General features: G+C 49.1%; 1 protein-coding gene and 1 long non-coding RNA gene across 4 annotated transcripts in view; one reads left to right on the top strand and one right to left on the bottom strand.

Moving 5' to 3' along the window:
• Window positions 1-15,086, top strand: part of LOC143903756 (uncharacterized) — a 94,215-nt gene extending 79,129 nt beyond the window's left edge. The window contains exons 3-4 of the long non-coding RNA XR_013258799.1: window positions 3,530-3,722; window positions 13,453-15,086. This is a non-coding gene — a long non-coding RNA (uncharacterized LOC143903756). The remainder of the gene's footprint in view (window positions 1-3,529; window positions 3,723-13,452) is intronic.
• The window catches only part of Dac (dachshund family transcription factor), a 182,777-nt gene that overhangs the window by 12,581 nt on the left and 150,795 nt on the right, over window positions 1-19,401 (bottom strand). For all 3 annotated transcript variants that reach the window (XM_077417621.1, XM_077417618.1, XM_077417620.1), the window contains exon 9: window positions 3-149. In XM_077417621.1, the coding sequence (XP_077273747.1) occupies window positions 3-149 (147 nt within the window). The remainder of the gene's footprint in view (window positions 1-2; window positions 150-19,401) is intronic.

Genomic DNA, 19,401 nt, shown 5'->3' with positions numbered 1-19,401 from the left:
ACCGGTGATCGCTCTGACTTGCTCCGAGGATGCGCCCGTGGCTTTGAGGGCCTCCTCCAATTGTGTGCGCCTCTTGATCTCCAGGTCCAACTGTTCCTGCAGCCGTTTCCTCGCTCTCCGTTCCTTCTTTAACCGTTTCTGGTAAATCACTGTAACAAAGAATAACGATCATTTATAATGTGACTGATAAAAATTATTTGTAATACGTTTCACGAATGTTGACACGCGCTTGAGAGTGATGCGACGAGAATACGCGCCAAATTCGCGCTGACCATCTTCCGTCCCCCGGGTGGCGGAACCCCGGTGTGGTCAGAGGATCCGACGGAATTATCCTGGCGTATCATTCTACAGCGGGGGGCTTCACACCAAGCACGGCGGGCACCAAAACTAAAAGTACACGTCTAAGCGGGGGTCCGAACGTCTCGTCAGCTACCGTGCGCGGATCCGACGGTAGCCGGTCGAGTCGAACGCCCGAGACGAATCGTTTATCGATTTCTCACAGTGAGTCACGCCGCTAAAAAGATACAGGGAGTTGCATCGGACTCCCGCGTTTGCATAATATTTGAGTATTAAGCTAATGTGAAAATATGCAAAGACATATAAAAATTTCAATAAAAAAGAGAATAAAAAACTGCTCTTTGCATTTCATTATTCGTCAGCTTTTTTCATTTATTTCACTGACAGTATTTAGGTTCTCGTATCGAAAAATAGGTACTTAATTTAAGACAAAATATATGAGAAAAATAAGTTAGAGAATAAAATATACTTTATGTAAATATAAAATATACTAAAAAAAATATATGTATATATATATATATATTTATATATATTTATATATATATAATATAATATATATAATATTTATATATAAATATAAATATATTTATATTTATATATAAAATATACTTTTCAAAACAATTTTAGTTCCGCAGAATAAATTCAACATAGAATTTAGAACGTGATCTGAGACTCGGACAGACTCTCAATCAATCTAAAGTTTCTCTTCGTACTTATTTTAAAATTGTGTCACGGAGCATTCCAAAGCAACTTGTTGTTGACCACAAGTATTACGACAATGCAGGTAGGCTTGTTCGCTCTTTCGTGTCAGACCATTCATTCCGGTCGTGGTCGCTGCACTTTCAGACTTCTTTTCCGGATTCCAACGTCCCGTTCTTTGTCGCCAATGCAGACGTACACGAAATCAATTCACCGTGATGCGCGCGCGCACACAAACTTGCATCGGAACTTGCATACAAACCACATGCACGCTCGCGCGCGCGCGCAACGTTAGATACACGTGTAGGAGGTCGCGAATTCGTCACGGCAACGAATGTGCACGTAGGTTCGCTCAGATACAGCATACAAGTCGATCGGTTTGATCGGTCGAGACCCCTCGCGTCGGCGTCTTTGAACGGGCTCCCTCTCCCTCTGCCCGCTTTAATTATTTTCCGTCATTGTGAACCGGCGCGTCCGGCCATTGTATCCTCTCCCGGGCGCATCTCGGCCCTCGACACTTTTGGCTCGATCTCTCTCGCGGGCTTCGGCTTTGTTCGACGACGATTCTGCCTTAATCGTTCCTCGTTGCGCCGGGTTCAACGAATAATGGCACGGCGCAGCGGCGTCCCCGTCCGACGAGACGTTGACCGGTTCTTGCGTCCGTTCGAATCTCGCGAAAGGGTACCCTGGGGCAAAAAGATTAGGGTTCGATCGATTATGCCTCCTCGATTCCATTTCTTCGACCTTCTTCCGAGACGCCGTTGAAGACAACAACAATATCACAAACGCACGGTTCTTTAACGTTAAAGTATCGAAGGTTCTTATATATATATATATATATATATATATATATATATATATAAAATAAACATATTAAATTATAATCTTCTTTTTCGACGTTAATAATTTACGCGTATTACCCTGTGTTCAAATATGCATTCAAATATGCAAGATCTTCGTGCAGTCAGTTAATGTACCGAAATGGATCTGTCGCGATTCTTCAGAATGGTAGGCTCGGCGGAAGACAGTAGCTCCTACTCGCGTTCTCTCGATTTAACATTACCCTAACCTGACAGGTAGAACGGTAGCGCGAGGCGTAGGTACCACGTCGCCGTGGGCGTACTCGAGTACGACGACATACCTTCCCTTCGCTCTCGCGCCGGCATAGCATGGAGATTAGGGCACGCGGATTTAATCGCCCTCTACTCGCGCGTCATTTCTGGAACGGTAATAAGAGGATCGTATTGCCGCCGTGGAAGTAAATCGTCGTGAGCCCGTGCAAAGGCATCCATCCACTTTAGATGCAAATGTATTTCTCATTCGGCCACACACCGACATCGCGAGAATATCAAGAATTTTTCTCTTAAATCTCGCTGGGCGCGCGCGCGCGCCCGCGCACATGTGTGTATGTGCAGAGTGTGTATACGTGCGCGCGATTAAACGTCGCGGAAGCGTCGTCCTCCTCGTCGCTCGGGACTTCGGGATCGAAATTGAACGTCCACGGATCTGTCGTGACTCTATGGTTCGAAGTAACAGCGGATACCATCGATGAGCCATCGTAAGTGGGTATCGCGATCCTATCGATCGTGTCTCGCAGGTGGCCACTGGTTGAGCATCACTGATACGTGATTGATTCCCGGCAGACAAGGCGCAGACAACCCCTTCGTCCCCTCTACCTCTTCGCCATGGCCGTGTGCCCCTCCTTTTCCTTCTATACCTCTCCGTTTCCCTCTCGTGCACTCTTCTCCTTATCCACTTTGGCATAACGCGCCTCCGAGACGTTTCTCTTCGTTCCTTTTCTTTCGCTCTTTCTCTCTTTCTCTTTCACCTGATGTTTCGTCTCCTTCGCCTTCTCTTTCCCTCTTTCTGTCCTACGCGAAACGAAACAAGGGTGGAGAGAAAGTGGGAGAGGGTGGGGGCGGACAAGAGGACGAGGTGGGCAGAGGAAAGAGGTTGCGGGACGGCAGCAGCAGGGAGGAAGAAGGGGGCAGACTTCTCGCAGTGACGGGAGGGGCGGTGAGGAGGAATCGGGAGGAGAGAGAGCGAGCGAGCGAGCGCCGGGGCACGGGGGGACAGCATTATGATGCAAAGATGGCGCGGCGGCGGCACCCTAGAATTAGCTCGAGCACTCGCCATTGGCCGCTCAGCAAACCACTCCTTCGGTAACAACCGACTGCATACGTTGCATACTAAGGATACACACGAAACGGCAAAGAATTGCCCCGAATAGGGCTGCTCGCTCCAAGGATCCGACGACGTCGTCCACGGTGTCAGGCCAGGACGAGGAATGTATCCGCCAGATCTGCGTTCCTGGCCGTCTCGCGACGAAGGACGAGTCCTTTTCTTCCGTGATATTTTGTTAGGCAATTGCGTGAGGGCCTCGCGCTGATCCCCATGATTGAAAACGCAGACAGGACTCCTTTTATCTGGTTGACGACATTGTCTCGATTTTTCTTGAAACACAATCCAGCCGGAAATATTCTTTTAATGCGTGGACACGCGTTATATATTTTTCCTTTTCTTTTTTTTGCAGCATCATGGAACGAAGGGGGCATCATCGTGTATACCGAATCCGCGCTGCTGTTTCGACGACAGGGATCGTTGTGTCTAATCGAGTTCATCCGTGACCGCCGCGCAAACTCGACAGAAAACATCGACATGGTGCGTCACTCGAAGGGTACCAATCGAGCGACGACAACAGCGGGTCGTAGATCGAGGAGGAACTGGTAATTTGATGTTAGTGGATACCGGGGAGAGAGATTGCACGGGATCGCAGAACAGTATTAGTGATGGCTGGGCGCGGACGTTGCTGCGCGGGGGTCTAAGGTCTTAGGGATGACTCCAGAGTCACGGTCGCACGATCTCGCTCTCGAGATTCGACGAGATGCGAGAGTACGACGGCGGACAATACTTTGCCGGTCGCGAAAAACTCTTTGCCGTTCCATGGCTCGCCTCTCTCTCTCTCTCTCTCTCTCTCTCTCTCTCTCTCTCTCTCTCTCTCTCTCTCTCTCTCTCTCTCTCTCTCTCTCTCTCTCTCTCTCCCTCCTTTCTTTCTCCTCTCGGTACTCATCGGAGATACTCGGGCTTTTTGCGCGTTACTTCGCCTTGGATGTAACTTCAGCGTAATTTCTTTCCCGACCAAATCGAGCTCGCGCTCGGATCTTCGGGCTGGTAACTATCTGGGTAATATCGTCTCAGGGATTTCAACGCAGTGGCTTCTCTCTTGCATTCCTACGAACGTCGGAGGAAAAACTTCGCGGTATTCGATCGTTATCAACAGCGTCTATCCTCTTCTTATGTATCTCGCGCGATCTTAATTATCTCTCAAGCGCATGTAATTGCATACTTTGGAGCTCGACGCGTATGTCATTCAACATTCCCACATTCGTGCTTTTAGATAGATCGCCGAACGCCCTATACACATATTCCTAAGAGTTCCGAAAATTTTTTTGTTCGGACTTTCCATGCAAATTAGACGCGTCGAGACTGACTACTACATATGTGCGTGCACCAATGACATCGGTGATTACATAAGGCGCGTAACAGAAAAGAAAAGAAAATCGCGGTCGATTATGAAATCAGAGCCGAGGTGCATGCAACTCGCCGAACGGTCGCCTCCCGATGCGGTAGATCGCAGATAGCTGAAACGCCGAGTCGTTGCGCATCGGGCAGGAAGGCCACGACGAAGGGAGAACGGGAGAGAGATGGACAGAGGGGAGAACGAAGGCGGAGAGGGTGGTCCATTAGATAATGCAGTCAACAGAGAGAGCGGCCTCTCTCATCGGACACGTCAAAATACATCAGCTACCACTGTGCGCTCGCTCAGAAATCCTCTGACCGCTCTCGGCGTGGACTCCCCACGTCGAAGACTCGTTGGCTGGTGACTCTCTCTCACTCCCTCTCCCGAAGTTCACCGTGTGTTTAACGCTCGCCCGCCCGACAGGACACGATAGATCTCGATCGCCGATATCGAGTTCCGCGGCGGCGGATAGGTCAGAAATCGCCGGGTTCCGTATGAGAATGCGGTACCGAAGCTATTTAACCTCGAAACCATGGAAGCACCCCGGCATCGACTGATTTATTCCGAGATTTCCACGCGGATTCCTCCCGAGTCGAATAACTTTCAAATTATACTGTCAAATCGTCCCCGATGCGAAATCGACATATTGGTTTCCACCGAGCGGTGCAGATTCTTCGGGGCTGTAACTACAAGAGGGCAAATTGCTCTTAGGCAAATTTCAAGATGTATCTTATGCATCAAGAATAATATGAAACATCGTCGCGGTCGATTGCGGATAACGCTTCGGGATCGTGTCTGCCGGACGCACAAACAATCAGTGCGGGGCAGGAAACGTAATAGCCAAATCCAATCAAGAAACCTGCGGAAACTAATATAGAGTCAGGGCGTCTTACCCGGACTGTGCTTAATACCCAGAGCCGAGAGAGAGAGAGAGAGAGAGAGAGAGAGAGAGAGAAAGAGAGAGGGAGTGTAAGGGGCCCTCTGGGAATAGCAATATGATTTACATTTTGTGGTTATATTGACCATTCTCGCCACCTGCAGCACTCGCTCTCCTTCGCAGCCCCCGGGCTGCGCCAAGAATGACCGGCTTCCATTCCGGAAAAATTAGTAATAGCTCGCCTTCGGGTTTGTTAAAATCGATTACCATTCCCGTTCCCGCGGTAACGCCAGCTACTGATCGACATTTTTTTTTCTTTCGCAACAACTCGACCTCGCGCGCAATAAATCGCAATTTTATAATTACTTTCCCGCGCGTTTCTGTCTGAATGTTTCGCCCTTCGGCCACGACGAATGATATCGGTGTTAATGGGACCCGACGATTTTTCCGTTTCGATGACAATTTTCTTTTTTCGTTTGTCCGTCAAACTGGTTCGCTTGCTCGCTCGATCTGGGCGCGGTCGCTCGTTAATTATCCATATTCGCGAATTAATCGCGCGTACGACGTCGGACAACGGCGACGGTTATGAGTTGTTACCCCTCGAAGAAATCCGATTTGCGTAAAAGGGCAAGACGGTGAGCCTGTACACCGTAAACGCGTAATTACGATTCATGAAGGCGGACGGACCGGCGTCTGGACGAGCTCGTAATCTCCACAGGACGCGTTTCTCGAGGCCCCAAAACCAACCGAAACACCCGTTATCCGTGACGGGAGGGTGCAGAACGGTTCTTAGGCACCTACTAGAAAAGCCGCGGTCGCTCCAGCAACGCGCGCGCGCGCTCGCGCGCTCTTCTCCGACGGACAGCATCTGCGCTCTACGGCTCTCGATATCCATACTGTGAGCTGTGTGTTGAATAATATTACACTTAGCCCGTACCCACTCGGACGATTATAGTTGGAGGCAACGTCGATAGTAGTAGTTAGACCGTGCATCCTGTGCGAATGCTAATTTCGGAGGGTCCCCCTCCGTTTGAAACTAACTCGAAAGAAGAATTACGACGCGTGCTCCGCTCGCCGACGTCGATTCGCGGTGAAGCGAAAAGAATCGAAGTCGACGGGATAAAATTGTAACATCGGCGGAGAAAGACGTGTCCCGTGCGCGTGACGATCGATCGATTTCGAGACCGATTCAGAATTCGAGCTTCGCGAGTCAGGACAATCGACGCGAGCAAAAGTTCCTCGACCGGCCCTTCGTCGCCGGGGTCGATGGGGCTGCGTTCCTCGTTCAAATATCAATTTCCCGGTGACAACTTCTCGGCGGCTCTCGCCACCCTCCTGCTCGCTATTCCGACCCATATGGAAATGGAGATCGGTCATCGAAATCCAGTTTGCGAGTGAAAACATCCCGAGAGGGTCAGCCGTCTTATCCGCTCTTCCCTTCTTTCGAGCTCTCCCCTATCCCCACCGGTCTTTCCGCGGTATAAACCGTCGTAAAGTCGAAAGCTTTTTCGCTTTTGCGTATTATTATTCTTTTATCCGATCCGAAAAATGAGGGTAGCGGCATCCGGCGATATTCACAGGAGTATCCGCCGCGTCTTGAATAGACGTCGACGCCCGAGGCCGAATCTATCGCGCGATATACAGATGGAGATCGCGGCGGATCTGTTTCATCTCGCCGGGATGTTTTCATAGGATAAACTAATTTATCCTATTAATATCCGCCGTGTATTTTAACTTCGTCCGCTTAATGGAGCGCGCTGCGATTTTGTTTGCCGCGTTCATAACGCTCGGATTGCGAGTGTTGAGAAAGAATAGAACTCGCGACTCGCGCGAGTCGTCGCGCGAATACGACACCGTTCACGCCGATCGAGAATCATCGGGGCTCGTTACCGATAGGAAACGGATGTAAGGCACAAATCCCGATTTACAACATGAGAATCTTCGACGAAGCCAGGGCCGAAAGTTGGCGATCGACGTCAAGTTTGCTTGAATTACACGGGTAAAATAATATGAAAATATTTACTCCCCGGGTGAGCCGCGCGGGTCATTCGAGACCACCCGATCTGGTTACCGGGTTCTCTCCCGGTATATGCAGAAACGTAATAGCCGAATAGCCTGGCGTTTTGCCTTGCGGCCACCGAGCGGATCTTTTGAGCGCTTCGATCCGCCCGATAAGTATTCACGGACCCGAGGAGGGAGGTCTTAGGTAGGCCGTTCCAGGATGGTCAATAATTTTCAACAGCGCACTGCTTGCGTGCGCTCGCGCGACCCGATACTGTAATGTCGTGAAATAAAGATGCACGTCCGTGCAACATCATAGATTTATTCCGGGTATTTTGCGACGTGCGAATGCATTAGCGCGACCGATTCGATGCCTCGCGCAAAAGGTGGGATAGGCGTCGGACAGACGTAATCACGATAAGCGTAATATTCAATGATAGGCGAACGGATAAGGATCTAAACGACCTAAACAACGCGCTCTTCGCGTCGTGATCACTGTATTTTCTCAGTGTAATAATACTTATCTTTTAATTTCAGTCTGGTGTATAGGTTACGGAGTTTATTTCGAATTTCTCAAGTTTTTTTTTTAAATCGAGAGAGACTCTGTACGTCGACGTTATATTCCGTCCGACAGCTGATTTTCAGAAAATGGCAAAAGCCGATGACATCGGCAGACGCGGGGGGCCACGCGATTACTCGATATCTTGCCGCGCGTTTCTTTATCAGCCGGAAGCAGTAGTGATTCTCGGGGGTTCCGTCTGTATGGGACGCGTGTTTTATTGCCCGAAAACCGACAGATATCAGGATTATGTGCTCCGTCGCGGGTGAGACTAAAAGGAGCGCCGAGAGTGCGGCCGATACGTGTGGCTAGGGTAGAACGCGCGACGCGCACGAGGGTGCCAACCCTCCGCGAAAAGCAAAAACATTACAAGGCGCGATTCTACACCTCCGCAAATCTTGTCGAAGCCGAAAAAACTTTCCTTTTTCGGTCCATCTCAAAGTTCCGAAACGACGATAATTAGGAAAAACAATCAAAAATCGCGCAAGCTAAAAATCCATTATCAGATTTCGCAGAATGTTTAAAATATTCTAAAATTTCATAAAATATTTTAAAACAACAATAATAATAAAGTTGAATTTCTATGGCTGTATTGTTTTTAACTAAATACTAAAAAATATCCAAGTTTAAATTACGTTTTGAGAGTAGAATTTAATTTTCTCAATAATAAAGGCAATTGATTTAGCTTCTTTCTTAAAAGGAGCGTAATTCTCGCTGGGCATTCGACGTACGTGGACAGACGAATGATCGTCGGTTACTTCGATACGGTTGCGTTTATTGGCCATAACGGATATTGCTTTCTGGCAGAAAATAAGCGGCACGGAAAGGCTAGGCGAGGCGAAGGAGAAAGCGGCGACGAGGGTGGAAGGGTAGAGAGGGATGATAGTCGAATCAAACGGATCATGTTTGCCGTCCGCTATGGCGCGACGGCGTGGTGGTGATGATGCCGAGATGGCAGAGCTAGTGGTGGTGATGCCGAGTCCGAAAAACACTGGTCAGATGGTTATCGCCATAATCACGGCTCGAGTCGATAAAATAAGATGACTGCGACGACTTCTAATCCCCGGGTATTCTTTAAATGGCCGTCAAACGGGACGTGCTGTATATACATATACGCCAGAGAAACGTTATATATTACATATACATATATATGATATATAGTTATATACATATGTATTTCGATGTTTATTTTTTTCTACAATTTTAATCCATTGCGATTATACGTTCATGCTGTAAGACACAACTCTTTACTCGTGGCAGATAACTACAATTTGCAAACGATTATTCTTCCGATTGTATTATAATTAACAATTACAAAAAAAAGATTAAAAGAAAACTTTTTGTTAACGTAGAGTAGCGTAGACATGTCCAATAGATATAAATCCTAATACAGCGCCAGTATAATTGATATCGATTCCCCGAACAGATACGTCAGCCGTGCATAGATTATGCGATATCTGTGCGATGTTTATTCAACTAAAAGCCACGGCATGTTTTTTCGCACTTCGGGAAAGAACACTTCGTGGCAACATGACGGTTCGCGCAGCATGCATTCCCTACTGTTTTCCTTGTCTCCTTCGTAGGCGGGACATGTGATCGAGCCGATGATGACGTTTCATTTTTCCTAGTCATTTTTCCCTAAATGCCTTAAAAAAAAAGAGAATAAGAGAACACGACGCGCACGACCGAGGTGAATTCGAGGGGAGACGTGGGGAAGAGACCCCGTGGAGCGCATCGACGAGAAGTGTTTTAGCTTATCGCGTTTGTACGTTTAATACCTCTTCCTCCGCCACCTATATGATGTAGGGTCCATCCCCGGGGAGACGTACGGCGGCTTAATGGTGATTTTTTGTCGCTACGCAGTCGTTCTCGCTTCTGACGATATCAATACGGGCAACGTCACGCGATATATACATTTCTCTCGGAGATACGGAGGAGGATTTTTCCGCCACGTCACGGCGACTAAAGTTGCGAAAAGCGAGCAATCTTGAGTCGCGAAGTTCCCTTAAAGAACTTTACTCTCTATCCCTTCCACGATGCGAAACTTCTTCTTTTATCTTAATTTCAAGAATATATGAAAATCAAAATAATGTTGCTGGAGAAGGAGATTTTATCCCTAAATTTCGATGTGGTTGGATAATTTCTTGTCGCGATTCTCGAAACAATACGAATTCTATCTACTGGCAAAAGTTAAGGTAAAAGTAACTCTTTTGTCTCGCGAGACAAGGAAGAGAGGAGAACAAAGGGCGGGTCGAGATCGCGCGGCGAATGAAATTATGCCGTGGAGCTCGCTCGAGTATCGTTTCGGCGGGCATGTAAGACGCTGAAAGCCCCGCGTGTCTCTTCTTCATACGAAGAACAGACGGAGAGAAAGAGATAGAGAAAGAGATAGAGAGAGAGGGAGGGGAAAAGGACGAGCGACGAGCGAGCGAGATGAGAAAGAGGCACGACGCGTAGGAATTAAATTCTTAAAGTTCCCTCCGATGTATGCCGGAAAGTCGCATTCCGCGAGTCCCCGAGACATCTAGAACCGTCCTACCCGCGCCTACTCCCCTTCTCCCTCTAGGGAGCCAATATTAATTCCCATAAATTTCCTTTCAACGGGTACGTATATTCCCATACCGCTGGGTATGGAGAGAGGACTGTTTGCCTTTTAATCCGGGAGTATGCAAGGAACGTTATTCTTCTCTTCTAAATCGACGCACGATTAAAAAAAAAAGCGGAAAAATAGGTGCCCAACGAGGGCACAGACGGTCGTGGGACGGAAGACTTCAGAATTTACATTATTTCTTAAGTGGCTCGAACGTGGCTACTTTTGCATGAATTTTGACTAAAATGCGGCAATTTTCTGAGAAATTTGGTGATCGTGATAACTCGAACGTGAGCTGGCGCAGACACGCGCTTGTGTTCTTCTTGAACATTGTTAAAGGAGCGAATGGACTTTCGTTGCGTGACTTTTTCGTGGCGAGGAACCGTCTATTGCGCTAGAGAGCGGACGGACCGTACCAAAAAGAAAGGCAAAAGATTACAGAGAGTTCTTTCAAGTGCTGCGGCAAAGGGAACGAAATCTTTGCGGTCTTCACGTCGGGAAAAAGAGAAAAAAAAATAAAAAAGGGGGTAGAGAAAGAGAGGGGAAAGAGAGAAAAAAAGAAAAAGAATATCGGACAGAGGGAAGAAGTGGAAGGGTGGAAGCGGTTTCAATTGTCGAGTGCAACCACAGTTTTCTCTTCGTACGTTTCAATTTCTGAAGTGGCTCGCCCGCCACTCTTCGGGCGGGTGCTGCAGAGAGCCGTGTTTATACAATGTAATAGCTTGTGCCAGCATTGTACCAAACGTTTAGCGGTGTACCGACCGTGCCGTGCCGTGCCGTGAGGTAGGCGCTCACTTCGCGATTCCCTTTCGGCATTTGTTTGGCACTTTATCACGCCCCTAGATTGCCGCATTAAACATCCAGCAAAGGGAATTTCAACCCTTGCGCGACGCCGCCGCGGCTCACGACTGAAAGGATTTCCATTCGCACTCTTTCTCTCTTTCTCTCTTTCCGCCTCTCTGCACGTGGAAAGGAAGAGTTTGCGTTCCATTTCCATTCTCTCTCCCTCCATTATTTACGTTTAGCCTTCTTCCGTTCGTTTGACCGTTCACGAGTCACTTTATCCGAGAGTGAACGACGTCAATCGTTTCCATTTATCGTCACCGATTATTTCCCGTCTCTTCGCCGCCGGTTTGATCGGCATTCGACATCCGGTTCCTTCCTTCTTGCATCCTTTCGCCTGGTCGCTCCGTCCGAAAATGGCGCGTTTCGAAATTCAAGAGGGCACATTGAGGACGAGAGAGAGAGAGAGAGAGAGAGAGAGAGAGAGAGAGAGAGAGAGAGAGAGAGAGAGAGAGAGAGAGAGAGAGAGAGACCGCACGGAGAGGAGCACGGGGATCTACGAAATTATGGCAGGTGGAAGACGAGCGACCTCCCCGGCGATCGGCATCTCGACACCGTCGTGCACCAGGTATACGGTATCGCGTTACACGCGTGGCTGGCGCGTAGATCGAAGAAAACGAATCGTTTTACATTCGTGCCCGTAGCCGAGTGTGCCTCGGTACAATCTACCCAGATAATATTGCCGCGGGTACATTGTTTACGTATAAACGAGATGCGTATCGTCGCGCCGTTCCTCCTTCATGAACAAAACGAGCGGGGAAGGATGTGCGGTGTGGATAGATCGCTAAATCGATGGACAAGAGAGGGCCTTTATCGATGGATAAATAGATTGATAAGAATTCACGTACGCCTAGAATATTTCTGCGTAACAGTATCCAGGTATTAGCGAATAACAACAATCACCGCACGCAACGTCCGCGTGGTTGCGGTTATATATATATATTAAGGGAAGAATATAATCAAATTAAATTGTGATGTTGGCAAAATTACCACGCTTTCTGTACTGCACGATTCTAACTTTGCAAACAAGGCGATTTATCATCGTTTAAACGTTTGTTTTTATCGGATATAAAATATTCTATTTATAATTGTTGGACTCTTCTGTCATCCACTCATCGAATCTTCGAGAAAAATTATTGATCCCGACAATTACAGAATACGCGAGACCTAACTCGACTAACAACGGATATGACTAATATCGTCTTATTTTGCACGGAGTGTCGTGTACTATCACGAACGTGACGCCGATGATCGGCGATGAATAAGTCCGGTACGAAGTTCCTTCGAGGGTGAGGAGAAGGGCTTCTTATGATACGCACCTCTGGGGCTTCTTTTCATAACGAGTTCCGTGGAATTTCGTGAAGGACCGAAGTCAATTTATCCCTTGCTTTCGCACGCAGGTATCGATCGTACGTTGACGTTCGACAGCTGTCATCGTGCTGATCTGGATGATTAGACTTTGGTCTTTGGTTAAATCCATCACGAACGATACAAGCGTAGTTTGTTGCGTAAGTCTATTCTCACGAAAGATAGAGTAATTTCTCTTTCGGGAAGGAGTTGACGGTGCTTCCCGGTACGGTGTTTTCCTGAGCAGAATGGTTCGGATAATTGTGTCAAAGCGAGTTTCCAAATTTCAATCACGGTTGGCTCTTCCCTCCGGCGGGAAAATCATCGAGGCATTATGTATTTGCTCTCAAGTATAACCGGTTCGACGGGTTCACCCTCGCGAAGTAGTCGACGTCTCCTTCTCCTTGCTCTCTTTGAATCCGCGCGCGCGAGCTGGCGCCCCCCACCAACAGTTATTAATATTTGCCGACAATTACCGAACGGTCTACCCCTTTAATGCCGCAACGCCGTCAAGACACGTTTGGAGAATCGATCCGCGCCGGTCGTCGTCTCGCGGACGTTGATTGCGTCTTTTCGTCGTAAATAACTTTCGTCGCGCAATCGGTTGTCCAAGTGTTGTTAAATAACATCTACATTTTAATTCCCTTGTCGATAAAAGAGACAGAATACGAAAAATGCGGAATTTGGACTTAATTAATTTTCTTTCTTCCTTTTCCCAGCTATTCGACGCGCCCTTCATGCGAAAACAAGGGAGAGACTCTCCACACGGAAGCGGCGGAGAGACGATTTTCGTCACTGTGTTCGCATAGCGAGCGATCCATCATACCGCGTCGGACGGCGACGGCGGCAACGGCAGCGGCGGCGGCGGTGGCGGCAGGCCGATGTCTCGTTAACCGAGAGGGCTGAGTAATTACAATCAGCGGTAGCCAACTTTGTACGCGCGGCGGGTGTCTCGAATTCAAAGAGGAGAGAGGCCGAGTTCGTTTGTGAAACAGCGATCGGCGGAGGTGTCGCCGTCGCGTCGAGAGAGTCTCGCGCCTGAAAGCACCGCTACTATGGCGCTTCGAAAAGCAAACGCGCGGTAGACACTTACGGAGGAACGTCGGAGTCTGACACGCGAGGCGAGGCGAGGCGAGAGACGAAGAGACTAGGCGAGAAACGAGTCTCCATTGGAACGTGAGCGGCAAAGGTGTCTCGCTTTGGAACGTGAAACCGTCGCGTCGCCATGAGTCGTGAATGAGCACCGTCTCCTATACCTGGGCGTTATTTTGCGGGACTCTATCTATTCTCTTCGCCGGAAAGAAGGCGAGCCGCTGCGTGCGGCGTAAGAAGACGCGGCGCGGCCATTACTTTATTACTCCTCGTCTCGATCTCTCCCTTTTTCTCTTTCACTCGAGAGCTTTTCCCGCCAGGGCATAGTCCACGAACACACCGACGAATCAATCCCGTGAGCACACTCCGATAACGCTCGCCGCCGCCGTCGCGGCAACGACTTAGGGCGGATCCCCGGGAACCAACCTACTCCTTCATTCGAATATGTCTCTATTAGTTCCTAAGCCCTGTGATAGCCTCGCACCTGGTATTCTAAATCCTCGTTAAATCAGGCACGCAGCCGCCGTGATATTACATTCTCATCTTCTATTCTATCTTTCCAAATTTTTTGGTAATATTAAAGCCTGTACCATTATAACGTTTCGTCACGATATATCGTCTCGAAAAACCATTCGTTAAGTTAATTCTATGAGATACGTAATTTTACATCCTATAATAGTTTATGAAAAATTCAGATAAAAATTAAAATGTTCATGTAAATGAGAAACCAATGAAACATCTTTAAATGTATTAATCTAAAAATTTATAAGTTATTGAAAATATAAAAGAAAATATGAAAGTCTCTTTTTCTCAACCAACAACGGTATATTACCCGATAGTAGCGAGTTCGCCAACTTGTGGAAATCCAGAAGAGAGACTATGCCATGGAAGCCAGCTTTGACTTTCTCTCCGCCTCTCTCGCTCCTTCGCCCCATTCCATTTTCTATCACTCCCTCTCTGCCTCTCTCTCCTCCTCTTGTCTCTCTTTACTTCCGCACCGGGCGTTGGAAACTAGATCCGTAGTTCAAGTCGAAACTGGCCAGGTTCGAGCAGCCAAGTCCTAGTTCGGAGGGGGTTGGAAAACCCATCAACGCCCGACGACGAGGAAAGGACGAAGACAGCAGGAAACGTCTCGATCCCTTTCCGCTTGGAACTGCTCTTCTTCTCTCGCTCCTTTCCCACCGACCAGGAAGATCCCCTTTGCGCGGTGAGCGAAAGCGAGAGGGTGAGCGAGTCTCTCCTGTGTTAAGTACATTCTGCATCTAAGACGTTCCCCGAGTTTAATTACCGGGGCTTTGCCGACTACACGGATACACGGATGGACCGAGCGATACGGACGCGCGTGGTCAGCACCACGATCACTCTTTAACCCCATTACGATGCGAATAAACAGAATAAACAGAGATCTTCTTGAAGCTTTCAAACCGCGATCGAGTTTAGTGATTTTAACGATCGTCCTGTTAGAAGTACATATCTTGCTAAATTATTAGCGTGTAATTTATTTACAAAAGAAAAGATCACCCAAAATCATGATTCTTGTATTTATGTATATACTTTTTCCGCGTCGTCGTTCATATTTCACGCTGGGGAACAGTAGTGCAAGCACCGGCGCTAGAAACGAGAATCGATGAGAAGAGAACTACTCGGGGCTTGAGTTGTCCGCCTAGGAGTAAGAGTATACGTAAAAGCCCGTAGAATGACGTTTTACAAAGGGTCTATCAAGCACGGAGCAATGTTGATGGCCAACAGATAGGCGGAGGGCCGGTGCAATTTCGCCCTGCGTGCACCGCAGTCAGCGTCGCCGGCGTTACGATTTTTACGACGTTCCTTTTACAACCGACAAAATGTAATTTTCTGCGATATGTGTGCGAACACGGCGACGGGGGACGAAAAAGGAGAGAGGAGCGCAAGACGGAGGAAGACGAGGAAGAAAGAGAGAGGGAGAGATCCCGGAACGTGCGCGTGGAAAGTATTGTCGTCGAAATGGAAGTCCCGCGCGCTGTGGGAGGGTTATAACGAGAGATTGGCTATTTTCTCGATAAATATTTTTCGCCGTTTCGTAACGAAAGGCCGCTCCACCGGTCGTTGCGCGAGGTTCGCGACTCGGCTCGGTGCCGTCGCCGCAATTTAGAAATTATACGAAGAGACGTTACCACAAAGTGCTTAACGCGCTGCCGACGTTTTTTTTTTCTTTTTTGGCCGCTTGCCGGCAGTCGCCTCGAGGCGTAGATGCGCCGGGCGCCCATCGCGCATCCCACGACGATCGAATTATTGCGGGGGCCTCGCGACTCTCGGTGTCGATCGTAAATTTTGCCGGACAATAAAGAGACGCGCGGCGAACGGGGTAGATATTCTTCGTTAAAGGGTCCGCCGAAAAAAAAACGCCACGCCAAAGGAGCCTTCTGAAGCCGCTGACTTCTGATGTCCGGTCAACGACGCAACGACCGCGCCACGCCAGAGAATATTTATCTTTTTTTTACGTCGGAGATTACGAAGATGGCGTTTACCTCCATTTTGGGCCCTCTCGCGAGAGAGGACCTAAAAGGGACGACTCGTCTGTGCGGCGGAATTGATTTTCGAAATTTATCGTGGCGAGCTTCCGTTCGCCGGCTCGTCCTTACGCGTTCGCGCGCGTAAAGAAGCCGAGTTTACGACAGGGTTGCGCCCGAAAAGCACCTTCGACCAGTTAATTGGAAGGCCTGTCTAATCACGCCGTGGAAAAGAAGAGACTTTGTTCTCTGTCTCAAGCAAACGCCTCAGTCCCTCCCACGCACTATTTATAGTTCAGCTTCCGGTGTGAGAGATGCTTTCTCGATCCGCCATCTTTTCTTGCAAAATTCCGTATTACTCTTTATACCAAGAGAATAATCGTCGATCCAAATTAGCTTCAATGAGGAGAAGCTCTTTTCGATATCCAATGGTGCCCATCGATTTTGTCTTTTTGATTTTTTTTAAATTGAATTCGCGATTCTCATTCAAATTTTGTCGCGCAAAAAAAAACACAAACACGTTAACGCAAGACTTTCGATGCAAGCGAGAATGCGAGCGAGTCATCAACATCAGGGAAATGCTCGCGCATGACTCCGGGGACGGACGAACGGCGGCGGCAACGCAATGCGGCAGTCGCAGTTGGGCCGAGATAATTAGGTTTGAGTGCACTCCGGCCGCCGCAGTCGGTAACTCAGTTATCAGTGGACACCCCGCGTACAATGGCTATCACAACGGCATCAAACATAACGCATCAATTAACGTGAACAATAACCGAGCCGTGAGAGAGAGAGAGGGAGATGCGCAAGGGTGTATAGGGTGTTATAGGGCGGCGAGTGAGCGCGAACGCAGACAGAGATAGAGAGAGGGAAGGGGGAGAGAGAAGAGAAGAGAGAGGAGAGAGAAGCATAGGACCCTTCCTGCGGCGATCGCGAAATGACAGCTGTTGACTGAATACACGCGATGACGCGTCATCATCGTGCGTTCGGCAGCATCACATCTTTCGCATCATCGCGCGAATCGAGTTTAGGCGAGAAGAACAATATTTCGACAGTTTAACGACTATGCGATAATAATGCGGCTCTTACGAGACGAATCGGTGCCAACGCGACTAACAGATAAATAAATAAAAAATCTGGTAGGACCTTTCGATATATTCGGTCACTCCGATATACTCGCCGATGTTTCGCCGGGGTATCGATTGGCTCGTGACGAATTCGCGAACGGGGCGAGATGAAAAAGCAATTTTCGAGATCGGCCTGAAGCGAAGAGGAAGAGGAAGAGCGCTGGAGGAGCAGGAGGAGGAGCAGGAGCTCGAGGAGATGGATCTCACAGTGGATCGCGTGGGCGCTGGATCGCTCACACGTGCGAACAGCCGCGTGACAGACAGAGAGGGAGAGAGAGAATATAGGGGATGCAGTGGCAGAAGTGAGGGATATGACAGAGGCGTATCTGCACACCGCGCTCGCTTCGTATGCGTCGTGCACGATCGAGGGCCCCCTCTGGCCGTATTCAAAGCGCGCGACGTCGCTCCGTCTCGAGGAATGCGGCAATCGATTATCACGGTCCTGCATATCGATACTACCGTCCGACACCGGGCAACGTCGCGCCCGCGCATGCACGCATACACACACACACACACACATATACGAACGCACATACGTGACCGTGCCACCTTCACAAACACCCGCCGCACTCTCCGTCTCTCTCGTTCCCTCGCTCTTTCGTTCTCTTGGTTCTCTCTATCCCGGCCACACGCACACACCGCGAACTAATGACACCGCCTCGTATAATACTCGTGCCTCGAATATCATCGGCCCGATATTGCCACCGCGAGAGATTAATGTTTCGACGTAACCTGTCCTCTCTGTTCTACGCACGCACACACGCGCGCGCGAGCATATTCTCTTCGGATCTCCTCTTTCTCTCTGTCTCTCACCCTCTCTCTTTCTCTCTGCTTCGTCCCCCCCCCTCCCCGTGATCTCGTTCCCGAACGCAAGTGGACACGTCGTTGGCGATCGAGGGCGAGATAATGTCGTTTCGTGATTCGTGGCACGAAACCGCCTCTCTTCCGCCGCCGATTCGATCCTGCACGGGTAGTATCGAGGGATCGATGAACCTTCCCTCGCAGCGCGTGTAATCGGCGATCGTGTATGTTTTGGCAGACGTAAATTATCTCGACGTCGTGGTCGCGCGAGGCTCAAGTCACGACGGGGCCTGAGACGATCGCGAGAGAGATGCTGCAGAGCAAACGCTTCCATAAACGCCCTCCCGAACGTTAGAGAACCAAACCTCACCATATAACCGTCGAAAACCACTTCCCGAGAGAGGTCAGGCTTCGCCGAGGAGAAGCCTAACTGTCAGAGCGATTCACGGACGTTCATCGCGAAAGTTTGGGACAGGCGGAGTTTCGGGTGCAGCAGCAGCGGCAGTTCGTCCTATATCAGAAGCAGGAACGATAATGGCAGCTATTAACGAGCCGTGGCGGGCGCGAAGGCACCTGAGCCCAAAATATCACCGCGATTAATGCAATTACAGCTTACAAGTCCCTTCGGCTCTAAGACCTCAGCCATTACTAATTCAATGTGCGCGTAGAGATGTGTTTCCGGCGAGCTGCGGCGGCGGTGGGTCGCGGGGATTCGTTCACGGTAGCCGGTTCAACCCTCTTGAAATAGTCAATAGGCCAGTGTTCGTAGACGCGATCGTGTATTCTTGTTTCCGGCCGGCCGTTGCCATGGAAGATGCGTCAACCGAGTCAGTTTTACCCCCCGTAACGGCGACTTGTGTATTGCAACTTCAGTATGCGTCCCTTCACTCTCAAGGGAAAAAAATGCGAGCTATCTTCTAATTTGGAACGCTGCGAATAAATTGCAGACACGAGCGCGCGCGCGTAATTCTAGTAAACTCGCGATCCCGACGACTAGAGGCTGACGGCTTGCAGGGCGCGCGTCTCTAATTCGACGGTGAACGGCCGTAAGGGTAAACGAAGTGGTAGGTTCGAGCCGCGGGTTAGGGCACTTTGGGACCCCCTCGTGCCGGTAGTACCGGGCGTTTGGCGGTTGCGGTTAACGTAATTACGGCGAAGGACC

This window comes from Temnothorax americanus, unplaced genomic scaffold (genome assembly GCF_048541705.1).
Source record: "Temnothorax americanus isolate GAGA-0224 unplaced genomic scaffold, ASM4854170v1 Scaffold5, whole genome shotgun sequence".
In the NCBI taxonomy this organism is placed as follows: Eukaryota; Metazoa; Arthropoda; class Insecta; order Hymenoptera; family Formicidae; genus Temnothorax; species Temnothorax americanus.
The sequence above is the reverse complement of the archived record's forward strand: the minus strand, read 5'-3'. Positions and strand labels throughout refer to the sequence as shown.